The sequence below is a fragment of the Onychomys torridus genome, chromosome 3, assembly GCF_903995425.1.
Source record: "Onychomys torridus chromosome 3, mOncTor1.1, whole genome shotgun sequence".
In the NCBI taxonomy this organism is placed as follows: domain Eukaryota; kingdom Metazoa; phylum Chordata; class Mammalia; order Rodentia; family Cricetidae; genus Onychomys; species Onychomys torridus.
Genome location: NC_050445.1, coordinates 85601517 through 85616197, shown reverse-complemented (window position 1 = coordinate 85616197; position 14681 = coordinate 85601517). Strand labels below are relative to the sequence as shown.

Here is a 14681-nt window from a genome sequence, read left to right as displayed (position 1 = left end):
ATCTTCTCCTATGCTCCACCTCATCTATCCATCCATCTATCTGTCTGTCTGTCTGTCTGTCTGTCTATCTATCTATCTATCTATCTATGGTGGTCTCTCACTGAATCTGTTGCTTACTGTTTCAGCTAGGCTGGGTGACATTGAGCCCTAGGATCCTCCTGACTGCCCTTCCAGCATCATATTTACAGGTACATGCTGCCATACCAAACTCAGATCTCCATACTTACGCAGCAAGCACTTTACCCACTGAGCCCCACCTCCCACCCCCAGCTTGCTGTAGCATATTCTAAATGAAGTGTAGTAACAGAGCCATCCCCCAGCCTGCTGTATCATCTTTGAAATACAGCGTAGTACTTAATAATTTGTAGCAGCCATTGCAAAATGGCAATGATTCACACTTGTTCACTGCTAGCAGTGGTCAAGAAAGCAAAGGTTCCATTTGTGGACTTGTGAATGGTATAATTTTTGTTCTTGTTTTATTTCGTTTCATTTTAAGGAATAGTAGTAGATTGGAATGGGTATACCTATATTATGGTCTTCTTAAATAGCCTGGGTACCTGCAGTTGTTAGTGATGGCCAGAAAATGATGCAACACAGACAACTTAAAATCTGAAGAGTGCTGTCAGAGAAACCACCGAGGATTCAAGGAGGAGAGAGTGATGGCAGCCTTGCAGTGGGTTTGAGGGGAGCTGAGTGAAGCAAACCATGTCCACATTGGAAGTTAGTCATCTCACAGGCCAAACCAGCCCCCACTAGTTTTTGTTAAGAAAGGCTCTTGGAACACAGACAAACTTTTTTGTTTATGTGGTATCCTTGAATAGTTACAATGACCAAGCTGTGTCGTTGTAAAAGAACCTGGCTCCCTGAGCCCAGAAGGTTTGCTGACTCATCCTTAATAGAAAGCGACTAGCTCCTCAAGCACATTACTAGCTGCCCCAAGACTGCCAGCTCTTGCAGACATCCCGGCATGTGGCATGTGTGTGGAAACAGACGTACTGGCATGAGCTATGACAACTGTGAACACAACTTTATTTCTTCCTGAGCCGCCATTTGACCATAAATGGAAATAATACAGCTATCTTGTGAGTTTGCTATAAATGTATGGTGAATGCTTGTAGATGGAACCATCCTGTTAAATAAGAAACACAGAGCCAATTGTGAGTTAAAAGCCAGGAGGTCAGAGCAATAGTTAAGAGCTGAAAAACTTACCCTTCACTGCTGCTGCTGCCTTTCCTCTCCACAAGAGACCTACTTCCTGTGTCCTATCTTTTATGACCATTAATAATTAACAACTTGTAACCAACCATTGTAAACAATGACAATATCCAAAACTCATTAAAAGACCAAAAACCTCCCATCCCACCTCTTGGGGATGTGGGCATTGTTTTCTTAAAATTACTTCCATCTTTAGGGGATCCTGAAAAGAAAATTTTTGGGTTAATTGTCAAGTCTTCTTGTTTCAAGTCCTTATTCAGGTAGTCTATCAGGCTGGATCATCTCAGCCAGCCATCTCAAAATTGTCCTAAGCAGTTTGTAGTCCAAAGTCGATCTTTCCCTGGTGTTAATCAGCTTTCTTTCTTTCTTTTTTTTCCCCTCCAAGACAGGCTTTCTCTGTGTAACTTTGTGCCTTTTCCTGGAACTCACTTGGTAGTCCAGGCTGGCCTCGAACTCACAGAGATCGCCTGGCTCTGCCTCCCGAGTGCTGGGATTAAAGGCATGTGCTACCACTATCTAACCTCTATGTTTAATATTGTGGCCGTCCTGTCCTCTGACCCCAGATAAGTTTATTAGCGTGCACAATATTTCGGGGAACACAATACCACCACAGATGCTGGATGTATGTGAGTTCCCTACCTGGTCTCACTGAGGTGTATGTAGGAATACACAGCCTTTTCAACACTTGCCTCACAGTGAACCCTTCATGTGAAATCCTTCATGGTTTGATGCTGGGGGCCAGTCTCTCATTTCTCACACTTCAGCTCCTAGTTCAAGTTCTCTTTCACTTTCTCAGAGGCACAGTTCCTCCAGTCCCTCAACCTTTCCCAGGTGTGCCCGCTTCTGGTGCTCTTCTGCTCTTGATTCACCTGCCTTTTCTGTCTGTGCCCTCGCTTGCCTGACTTACCCTCTGGTTCTCATGGTGTCTCTGCTTCTTTGCTCCATAACCTAGTGGAGTTTTGCAATTTCAGATGCAGATAAAGACCACTTTTGCCTGATTTGATTATTTTCCTGCCAATCTAGATGATTTTAGTAGTGCCTAGCTCAGAGTGGACCCTCAAGCATGACTATTAAATAGATAGCCTGTTTTCTTTTGATCACTGGCATTTAATTTAAAAAAGAACTGGTACTACTAAAGAAAAAGAAGTGTGGTTTTTAGCTCAACATACTGTTCACATAGTCTGACACCTTATATTTCTTCACCTCTTTGAGTCTCAGCTTTTTTCATCTGTAAAATAGAGTAAGTATTATGTACCTCCCATATTGAAGATTGACTTGGCATAATCAGTAAAAGAAGATATTAAACCTTGCATGTCTCAGGGCCTCATAATTTTGCTAGCACTAAAGAATGCTTGCTAGTCATTAAGCTGTAGCCCCAGTGGTTTTCCCTCCTCTCAGTTTCCTAATCTATAAATTGGGGATGAAAATTATACCTGCCTCATGTGATACTCATTTGTCAGTCATATAAGCGGAGTCTTGTTTATGAAAATTAATGTATTCATTCTTCATTATGGACTTCCCAGAAATATGCATGCTAAAATAAAGTCCCTTGCAGCTCTCCACCACCGTTTGTGCACATACATTCAATTATTACCACTCTGCATTTAAGGACATGCTCTGTCAGAGCAATAGCTTTAGGACTTCTGGAACATTCCAAACATGGATGTAGAAGTTCATCTGGTGAGAACCCCTAATGTTCATCAGCTACAGCAAAGGGGTTCATTGTTGGTTTTTGTTATTTGTTTATCTGGTGTTGAAGGGGGCTTAGCAAATAGCAATGACTTCAGCTTTTCTGCTTGTGAAGTTCATTCTTTTAATTATAGACTGTAATCTGTGGTCAGCATGTGTTTTGGAAATCCAAACACACAGAGACATTTGAGAGCTTACATTTGGGTGGCCCAACCACCTGCACAGCTGCCAGCTGTTGTCCCAAACTGTGCTGCAGGGGCAGCTGTCTGGGACCTGGGGACCTGGGCTCTATCTGGCACCATCACTGCCTCCTTAGATGATCTTTACTTTGTGCAACAGTAAATAGCAACTCTGAGGATTCTCACCCAAAACTTGGAAATGCCTCTGTTCCTCTACTTCAGAATCTGCTAGGAACAGCTCTGAACATTTATGGAGACCTACAGTGTAGGAGGAGGAGGTTTGTTCTTGTTGTTGTTGTTGTTTTAATTCTTTGTGCCAAAAAACAAGCAGACAGTAAAAACTTAAAAACTGCTTTTGCTATTATCATGGAGCAGCAGCTTGTGGTTGTAAAATGAATGAAAATGTGAAGCACCATTGAAAGTGTGACATGCTTTATAAATGCTAAATAATAATAATGATGTCACAGGGCTTTCATTTTTAAACTGTCTTAATTTCATTCTCAGTTTGAGCTAGCAGATTACAGTAGTTAATTATAGAAATTGGCCCAGAGTGAAACCTTAAATCAGATTTCCATTAAAGTGCATGACTGCAGCAAATTACTCTACAGTGGGAAGGAAGCCGAGAGTTGCAAAGCCTGCTAGGACGCGCTCTCGACCCAGGAGGCACCTTTTTCTGCCAGGGCTCCACGGGACACTGTGTCCTGAGCAGACCCATCATGTCCTAAGCGAAGCAGCCTGTGTATGTCTGCTGTTGCTCGTCCTACAGAAAAGCTTCCCAGTGGAAGCTGCTGTCAAATCTTGCTGTCATTCAGCTCTGAAAATGGAAGGAATAAGCCAGAGAAGCTGTGCTTCTAGCCCCGGCCCTGACTCAGCCACATTGTCCTGCTTGCCTCGAGTCCAGCTGTTTCTCTTGAGTTGTGTGGGTGCCCTCTCTGTCTCTGTCCTGATTACATCCTCCTACTTAAGATCCTGGGGCTGAACACTGGCTAAATGTGTTGCTTTCCTCAGATAAAGGTGGTTCTGTGAACCTGTGTTTAATGTGGGACTCCTGCTGAGCACAGTGAGGCACTGTTATGTGAGAGGCTCATGGGACTTGACACCCACTGAGACATTCACAGTTTGTGTGACACCCAGTCCAGGGCATTCCCCCACTAAGTAGAATTGTCACAGGGTCACAGACATCATCTCTTTCTCACCCCCTCCACTGCTGCCTGTTTCCATAAGCTCACCTACTTTCATGTGAACTGTACAGAACAACCACATAGTTTCCGATGAAGTTGACTCCCCACAACTCAGAGAGATGCTGCCACATGAGCTTGTCATTACATTGTAGAGGTCACGGGTACCAGTCTGTGCTTTACTGGAATGCCCGGTTCTTCCTCATAAATGCTAGTGAGTGCCTCTACTGTTCTGTCTCAGACCCCATAGAGGTGTTATTGCTCATGAGGGCTTTTTCTTCTATTGTTCTGGCAAGTTCCCCTCCATCCCACAGTTATCTGGAAATGACTGCTCTACTAAGCATCAGTGCTAACAGCATTTAATAGTTGTCATTAGAAAGCAGGCTTCTGCTTACCAGTTAACCTGCTGTGAATGGATATAGGAGGTTTCTTTCTTGGGAGTAGCCCCAGTCCCTGATAGGCTTGAAAATACTATTTATTTTATGACTAAGCAGTCACCTTTTTATTAAAGTTTAGTCGCTGTGCTCCTATTACATATTGGAAAAGGTTTCCTATTCATAGTCTGGGTAGTCTGTCCTATAGTGGCATTGCCTGCTGGAAAAATCATGTATAAATATCCATTAAGCAGGTACACTAAGAGCAAGTTGCTTAATAGTGCACAGGTATCATCTCACTGCCACCCTTCAGCAGTCTTATGGACCAGGGACTGTGACTCGCATCCTTCAGATGAGGATACCATATTCAAGAGAAGTTATGTAGCTTAACCAGGTTGTAGCCTCAGCAGCCAGCTTGATGAACAACCAGTAGATACAGCTGTGCCACTGCTGTGTGTTGGCTTTGTGACTTTCAAGCCCCATCACCTTTTCTACTACAGATGGCCAAGAATTCATGTAATGACACATTCTAGAGTTAAATGCTATAGAAATGTAATGTATTCTTTTCTCCTTTGTTATCTGCAGTTAATTTATCGTATGGAACCCATAGGATCTAAAATGGCAGGCCGCATATAGATACATGCTTTGCAGTTAGTGTAGCATAGTTTAATTGCTGCTGCATTGTAATTTTGATGCCTCGAGCTTGATGAATAACTACTTTCTGTGGGTGTTATCAATTAATCTACACAATGAATTATCTTCATTAGCTCATTCTTTGTGTTAGTTATACAGGATTTTTCTTATACCTATTTATCAAGTTAAGACAAGTACAATATTCTTTTTACCCCATGTGACTCTGAGTGTGGAATCTGTACAAACAAGTGAACATGATGGATTTAAATTTACATTTTTGAAAAGTTCCTGTTAGCGACTTGGCTCATTTTATAATGGTGATATAGAGTGCCCCCCTTTCATTTTTTTCATCAAAAAGATTGTTATCTAAGATAATTAAATTATGTCTGGATTTTAAGAATATGCCTCCAGCATATTAAAAGGCTATTAAGAAGCATGGTTGGAGTCTTTACCTATTAATGCAGACAGCACATACCAAGTTCCAATTTTAAAACTGTTGTGCTAGGCACAAGAACGAAATTTAAGCACACATCATAAAGAACAGAAAAATAAATACATGATTTTTTTTTTTTTTCGAGACAGGGTTTCTCTGTGTAGTTTTGGTGCCTTTCCTGGATCTCACTCTGTAGACCAGGCTGGCCTCGAACTCACAGAGATCCATCTGCCTCTGCCTCCTGAGTGCTGGGATTAAAGGCGTGCGCCACCACTGCCTGGCTTAAATACATGAATTTTTTAATGATAATTTTCATTTGAAAAAATAATAAACCAGTTCCAAAAACAGTATTTAAGAAACCTAGAGGGCAGCATATAATAAATGGAGAAATGAACAGAAATTGGATTAATTTGGGGAATCTGTCTCAGTTCATGAGACTATGTGGGTTAATAATGTTATATATTGTTACTTATCCGTTACTGAAGCTTAATTCTTGTGACATTCTTGACTGTTTTTAGTATTTCTTGCTCTGCATAAAATAATAGAAATTAAGAAGGCTTATTTAGCTGTCCCAGCTGTTACTTAACCGGTTGGTTTGAGGACGTTGTCTGCCCCAATTCTGATGACACCTTCCTGTTTGGAATTTCAGGTGGAAGCCATCCTTGTCAATATCTTTGGTGGGATCGTCAATTGTGCCATCATTGCCAATGGGATCACCAAAGCCTGCCGGGAGCTAGAACTGAAGGTTCCCCTGGTGGTCCGGCTTGAAGGTAGGTCCCAGGAATTTCCAGCACTAGTATCCCATTCCACAGGGATGTGCCAGCATGCTCCAGACTCACAAACTTCCTGGTGACAGGAAACTGGGTAATGAGAGGCAGCAGACACAGTATGCCCAGACTTCTCTGGGCCTCCAGCAGGGGTGTGCAGCTCCTCAGACACTCACTGTGGGCTTAGGTCGGTCCAGATTTACTGATTCCACAGCTAAAGCCCTTGTATTACAGACTCCACTGTACACATGCCAGCATATGTGCTCTCTTTTCTCCTACATACAGTGCTATGGTAGGTTCAGTTTATAAAGTAGGCACAGTAAGAAATTAACAATAGCTAGACATAAAATAGAAAATTGCAACATTGTTGCAAAATTAAAATGAAGTGAATTTTGACTGGGTGGTGCTGCTGGTGCACACCTTAAATCCTAGCACTCGGGTGGCAGAAGCATGTAAACTTCTGTGAGTTCGAGGCCAGCCTGGTCTACAGAGCAAGTTCCAAGACAACCAGACTACACAGAGAAACCCTGTCTCAAAAAACCAAAAATAAATAAACAAATAAATAGAAAGATTAAGTGACTTTGGTTTCTTTTCTCTCAAAAGAGTCAAGACAAATAAATTTTCATGATTGAATGAAATCTATAAGAAAACTTTAAGAAGCTGATAGTGTAGGAGGGAAACCAAGATCAAGGGAGATGATATACATATGTGTGTATATTTGTATATAGAGTATCTTTGTAAACATAGCTTTTAAATCTTTAATAAGACCAGTGATGGTGTTTTACAACTCCCTTACCTATCTATCTTAATGTGGGCATCTGTATTAACTCCTGTAAGACTTTGTTTTAAGGTCTAGCCTCAAGGACATGCATTTGGACATAGGAGGGGATGCCTTGGTTTTTTGGTTTTTTGGTTTTTGTTTTGCTTTGTTTTTAAAATGGGGTCTCCTTATGTGTCCAAGCTGGCCTTGAATTTGCTGTGGGACCCAAGCTAATGTAGAATTCACAATCCCCAGGTGCAGCCTGCCAAGGACCGCAGATGCACAGTGCCGCACCCAGCTGAGCTATTTAGTCCTCTCCCCATGTAGCTGGTAGTTTCTTCCTTGGTGCTGCACTGAAGGCCTCGACCAGCTTCCTTACTGAATGAGGGTGCTCTGGTGTGAAACAGGAAGGTGGCTCAAGGAAGTTCTCAGACCTGCTATTTCCAGTCCCTTTGTGGGCCTCATGCTAAATTGATTTCACCTATGCATGGTGTAACCTCGTGCTCTGATCATTGTTTTATTTCAGTTATGCACACATTCCAAAGGTTGACACATTTCAAAATACAATACCCCCAAATCCATGTTTGTAACTACCAATACCACTCCTATGAGGACAGCTTTGAAGTACTGTGACGCTGCCAGGTTCCCAGTGGCAGATATAGATTTTCAAGAATTTGCATTTCCTGTTTAAAATATAAATTTTATCTTCAACTACAAAATAGTTGTTGTCCTTTACATGACAAGTTCACTTCACTCGTATTTGAGGAAATATCTCAAAATAACCAAGTTGGAGTAGCATAGTGTGTTGATTGGTCTTTGAAGTAATTACGGTGTTCCATGGTAGTGTGAACCACTCAGGCCCATGCTTGTGTGCAGAGTGCATCTTCTTAGAGACAGCCACCATAGTTAATCAGGTAGCTTAGCCCAGTGCTCAGGTGCAGAAATGTTTCCTGTAAATGTCCTGTTTGATTGAGTAGGGCATCAAATAGTGCTCAAGGGCCAAGGCTTAATAAAGTTAATATTCTTTTTATCACCTGTCACTTGAAACATGGTTTTTATGGTGAGTGTGGAGTGGGATATCAGTGACCTCGAGTTCAGTGTGGCCTTTGCCTTCCTTCCATGCTCATGCATCTGCAGCTTCACCCACCATCACATGACTATCATGGTAACCTCATCCTCACCGAAGTCAACCCCATCTTAGTGTCATTTGTGACCACTACTGTGTGACAGTTTAGCCTAGAGAACCTTCCCATATCTGAGAAGCATTTTAATAGGAAAATTCCAGAAAGCCATCCACATTGCCATTGCATTCTGGTTGTAAAATTCAGCAGCCCCAGTGAGTCGGTTTCTTCAGTCTCACCTTAGGGAAAGCCCAGGTTCCCCAGGCTCTGCTGGGCTTCTAGAGATGAAGTCTGCAAGTAGTCGGGCAGCACTGTGTACACCTCCTCCCCTGATGCAGAGTCCAGAGAGCCGCAGCCTACTGTCTGTCTCCTTCATCTCTCTCCTCTCTGCCATACAGCTTTTTCCTCACCTGAAACTGCCTGCTTTGCAACCCAAGACCAGGACAGCATGGACTTGATAGAAACAATGATTGCAGGGAGAAAGTAGGGTGGCAGAAACTCCAGGCAGCAAAGTTCAGTGCAGACACTAGAACATTCCATGGAATTAACTCATTGTAGAAGTTCAGAGACAGCATAATTGATTTCTGTAAAACTAACAAAAGCCAATGATTGGTGACACTACAATGCAGAATGCTGGCCAAGGAGTTAATGGGATCATCAGCATTAGTTATAATTCTGATTAAAATGTTGATGTCAAACTGTTTTTAGATTCAAAGTGACCCTTGGTCCTCATGTTGTAAAAGCCAACTCATGAGCTTGTGTTCATGTGGGAGGGGGGAAATCTCTCTAAGCAAATCATATTAGTATCTGACACTTGGAAATAATTAGAAGTATTCTTGCAGTGGACTTGCTTTCTCCCAGCTATCCTTGATGAGACCTTAAGTATGATTATGTAAATAATTAATTATTATTTATATGTTTCCAGAAAAGAAATTACTTCTTTTTAAATTTTCTTTGAAAATTGAAAGCAGGCTGGAGTAATATGCATCCAAACCTGAGTTTGATTCTCCGGACCCACACTTAGAATCCCAGCCTTGAGGAGGTGAAGGCAGGAGAAGCCCTGACCAGTCTTCTCAGCCGACTTCATGAGTTCCAGGCCAGTGAGAAACCCTGTCTCAAACAATAAGGCCAATAGGACCTGTGGAACAACAAAAGCCAAGGTTTTCCTCTGGTCTCAATCTGGGCGCGCGCGCGCGCGCGCGCACACACACACACACACACACACACACACGCACGCACGCACACACGCACGCATGCACACATGCACACATATGTGCACATATACCCCCAGACACCTGCACACGCATGAGCATACATGTGCATACACAAATTGAAACTAGCCCTCCTCTTATTTTTACACTGTGCTTGTTATTCCGGAAGTATTCAGGGATCCATGGTACCTGGGGCGTGTATATATAGAAATATGCACCACAACACACCCAAGATTATCTCCCTAAACAGTCTCTGATGTTTGTGTAGACGTCTGTTTGAGATAAGAGAAAAAAGCTTTGAAATTCCTAAGCTTGTTAGACAATCAGATTTGTATCTTTTAAGTAAGTATTTTTCTAAAGTCTGTGCTTGTGTTTTGTTTTGTTTTTTTTTAATTAGTTAATTAGTTACTAAGAAGTGCCATGCGCAGGTCGTAGAGCTTTAAACATCAGAGAGGATGAGTAGAAATGTAAAAGGTTAACATGAGAAATGAAATGGAAAATGATAGGACAGAGCAATACAGTAAACATTACGAGGGCTTGCCCTCGGAGAACCTGTTCTGTCTTTCTAGCAGTTTCTTGGGGGCCGCAGACAGCCCTGGGTCACCGAAAATTCAGAAGCCCTAATGGGATCATAATGTCTGTGTCCTGGAAACTGAAAGTGATGCCTCAAGACAAGCTCAGAGCAACCCTGTCTCCCCAGACTGACAGAGGCCGGGCTGTCCCTGGTGGCATCAGCCACTATCCTTACTGTACTCTGGTTTCTCTTCTGTCATAAGCACCTTTTACCAACGGGGAAGAAGCAGGTGAATATGGTATTTCTGGAGTCCTAGTAAGTTTTCTCTACCGCCACTGTACAAATTGGCATCAGATATGATCAGTGTCCTTAGAGAGATGTAGGCTTTCACACCAACACAGCAGAACCTAGAGCATGTGCAATATCTCAGAGACTAACAGCCCAACACCAAGACAAGACCCTTCCCAGACTGAGTGGTTACCACACAGAAAACACCGGGACATAAGGAGTTCTGCTCTGACTGTGATCTGAGCTCTGACCATTGATAACAAAATGCAGAATTTGGAGAAGGTACAAGTCAGAAAGCCCCCTATACTGGCTGGTTTTGTGTATCAACTTGACACAAGCTTGAGTCATCAGAGGAAGGAGCCTCGGTTGAGGAAATGCCTCCATGAGATCCAGCTGTAAGGCATTTTCTCAATTAGTGATCAATGGTGGAGGGCCCAGCCCATGGTGAGTGGTGCCATCTCTGGGCTGGTGGTTCTGGGTTCTATAAGAAAGCAGGCTGAGCAAGCCAAGGGAAGTAAGCCAGTAAGTAGCACTCTCCATGGTGTCTGCATCAGCTCCTGCCTCCAGAAGCTCTGTTTGAGTTCCTGTCCTGGCTTTCTTCATTGGTGAACAGCCATGTGGAAATGTAGGCTGAATAAACCCTTTCATCCCCAACTTTTAAAAGGAGTTTTCCTGTCTTGACCACCCACTCCTTGTCCTTGCAGCTGCTTTCAAATACCACACAGAGACTTAATATTATTTATAAATATTCGGTTGATAGCTCAGTCTTGTTACTAGCTAACTCTTATATTTAAATTAACCCATATTTCTAGTTATGCTTTGCCATGTGGCTCCTGGCTTATTACCTAATTTTCTACACATCCTGCTTGCTTGATGGCTGGCTGGCATCTCTCTTGATTCCACCCTCATTCCCATCATTCTCAGTTTGACTTTCCCTCCTGACTTCCTGCCTAGCTACTGGCTTGTCAGCTCTTTATTAACCAATGAGCATAATCCACAGCACCAACTTGCTTTATGGTCATGATGTTTCATCTCAGCAATAGAAACCCTAACTAAGACAGCCCCATAATAAAACTAAAGCAGACTAGGCCAGTGCTATGTCAGCTAAGGAAATACAAATTCCTGGAAAGCATGTATCTCTTGAACTGAATGCTTGTGTCTCAACTAGTTTCATCATTATGCTCCTCATTTGATTTTTAATTTGACTTTTAATCTAATACATAAAAACACAAAAACTATATACACCTGTGGGGTACAATGGGATGTTTAAAACATATATACATTGTATAATGTTTAAATTAAGTGAAGCTATATGCACCTCAGCTATATCATTCTTTATGGTGAAAAGAGATTTCATTCTGGCTTTATGAAAAGTATAACATTTCTATCCACAATTACTTTATGCAGTTAGTACCCAATGTAGTAGCCTGTCCCTGTCCCTTTGTACTCTCCCAGCTACTGGTACCCACCATTCTGCTCCGGAATGTGTCATTCATATTTATCTGTCTGTCTATGATCTATCATCATCTATATCATCTGTATATAATATATATGTGTGTTTGCCTATCTATCATCCCCTTTTTACTCATTATTGAGTACTATAATTAAGAAGTGAGACTTTCAGAAGTAATTTTTATTTTTAATTTAGCTTTTAATCTAATCATACAAACAATGATGTTTGGGGTTTTTTTGTTTTTTTGTTTTGAGACTAGCTGTGTAGCCAATGACCTTTAACACCCAATCTTCCCACCTATACCCCCAGAGTGCTAGCATTATAGGCATGCATGCTGTGCCCAGCCCCAAATAAGTATTACAAAATAAATACTACAGATGAGGAATTTCCAGGTTGAATCTGAATGGATAAGATCTGAGTGATTCGCAAGGAGGGAGAGGGAGTTTTTGGATGAAAGCAGGAATCCATACCTTGGAGTTGGACCTGTGCTCATGGCACTGTAAGAATACAGCCTAGTCTCTGGCTAGGTGCAAAGGCCGCCATGGGGAGTGGAGGCTTTGCAGCAATCTGGAAAAGAACCAAGTGAGGAATGAAGCTGTTACCCAGAGCCTGCAGTGCTGGCTAGAGTCTCCGGCAGAGCTGTCACGTGAAGAACAACAAGGCGTGTGCAGAACAGGGAGAAAAACAGGAAAACAGGGAGCCTGAGAGCTGCAGGTGTCAGGACCAGGAGTCCAGTGGCATGGCTGTGATCTAGAGAGCAGGGAAGAATGACATGAGAGGATCTTCTCACCCAGGACAGAGGAGAATGATGTGTGGTGGAGCAATTCCACTAAAATTGGAATAAACCTGAGTCCCTGCTGGTACTAGCCCTGACCCAGTGCTCTCGAAGCCTCAGACACTCCAGCGCCTGTCTGTCTAATCCTCACAACTGTGAGAATTCTAATAATCAAGATAGCAAAGCCAGATGGCCTGTTAGGTTAATAGTGTCTAGTTCCTGTAAGTAAAGAAACAGCCTGCTTGTTTGTGTTTTGGTCTATGTGGAAGACCCAGCATCTTTATCTAAGTGTCACGAATTCACCAACCATATCATGACAACTCTGGCCCACACACAATCCACTGGAAACATCCTGAAAGGGGAAGTTTTTGTCCATCAAGCCACACTTGCTTTGTCCAAATTTTGTATACCAAGCCCTTGTTCTCTGCTATATCCTGATTACAAACTGTTGTTACTGTGGTTAAAAAAGAGTTTTCTCTCCTCTTTGAAAATGATAACATCATAATCCCATGCATTCACTTGCCTTACTGAACAATCATATGTATTCAGTGTCTCAACCAGCCAAGACCCAGGATCATTTTATTTAAAAGACTTCTGGGTAACAACCACATACCAGGGAGAAGTTGAGCCTTTGTAAAGAGCTGTTTCTAGCTGGATAAAGAGCACGGTTTCTGGTGAGCCCTTCCCTTCCTGGAATGTACACAGAACCCTGTTCAGTTCACCTATTCAACATAGTCTGTGGGACTGCTGAGAAAGGGACACATAATGATGGACAGCTATGTCTGCTGTTACAGATGTGCTGTACAAAGCTGTAAATCCTGTGTATATTTTTGCAGTTCTGTAACAACCAGATTTGCTAACATCTTCCATATCTTTTAAAAAATGCATTCTTCCATTTAAATCTGCAGCACATCTCTTAGGAGCCTGAGGAAGAATTTGCTCTTTTCTCAGGTGTACATTATGATTCTAAGTTAAGCTCATTAATAACAACAACTAATAATAATGATTATAAGCCCAGAAAGTTTGCAAATCAGATCCCATTTCTCCTAGCCAGCTCTTTAAATTCCATTTTTCCACCCAGCACCAAACGATCTGTCTCGGCAGTGTAAACATTCTGTATTTCTTTTACCAAAGCTCTTCCAAATCCAGAATCCTGCACTTTTTGTTGTTATGTTACCCTTACTCCCAAATCCTCCAATCTTGATCCTGGAACCTGACTGGGGCAGCATGGGAATGAAGAAACAAAGACCACATCACATCCAGAAGAGCTGGGGTAGGGTGGGCACTCTGATGAAGTGCACCTACTATGCCCAGAAACTCAGCATGGTCATTGTGTACAGCACAGGAAAGAAGTTAGCTGGTCTCGGGAAGTCTGTAGGAGAGCACCTTAGGTTTTAGACCCGGCAAGAGGAAGCTCTGTCTGATAGTGTGCACATACTTTTAGTCTTTCTAAACACTCATACTTGCGTTACTGAAAGGCTTTGCTGTTCCTCTGTGCCTCACCATGGGAAGGCTTTGCCATTTTCATGGCTTTGAGGCTTTGGTGTCCTTGGCATGGCAACAGTATACATTCACTCCAGACTTTATCCTCCACCACCCCCCATGCCTTGCTTCCGCAGTAATGTTCCCTAACGTACTGAAAGGGGAGAGTGTAAGGTTCCGGAGGCTCTTCTTAGTTGGTGAGGCATCTGGTTTCCTCGAGCACTCTGGCCTTCACCCACTATAGTGCTTACACGGTAGAGCCACCACTGCAGGGATGCCGATCAAGCGTTCCCATCAGTGTGAGCACAAGGAAAACATCCATCTGCTGACAGGGAAAAGAGATCTGTGAGTTTTAAAGCAGCCAGAAGGAACCTCCGAGCCTTCCTTTGTGTCTGTTTGCTTGATGGCCATCCCTTCTGCAAGTCCGCTGCCGTGACAAAGCTTATGCCCACAGGATGAATAAAGGAAGTCACTTTGCCTTTGTCTCCCACCAAGACAACTGGACTTGGCGGACTGTGGCTGACTAGGAGTTACCTACAGAATGTTGGAGCCTGCAGTTTCTGTTCCTCTCTGGGATAAACAGGACAGAGCTCTGGGTGGGATGACACT

At 42.7% G+C, this 14681-nt stretch overlaps 1 protein-coding gene across 1 annotated transcript in view; it reads left to right on the top strand.

Moving 5' to 3' along the window:
• LOC118580079 (succinate--CoA ligase [GDP-forming] subunit beta, mitochondrial) overlaps nt 1-14681 on the top strand; it is a gene marked incomplete at its 5' end in the record, with an annotated part of 133545 nt that overhangs the window by 105145 nt on the left and 13719 nt on the right. Inside the window, one exon of the mRNA XM_036181885.1 lies at nt 6351-6471. Coding sequence (XP_036037778.1) covers nt 6351-6471 — 121 coding nt within the window. The remainder of the gene's footprint in view (nt 1-6350; nt 6472-14681) is intronic.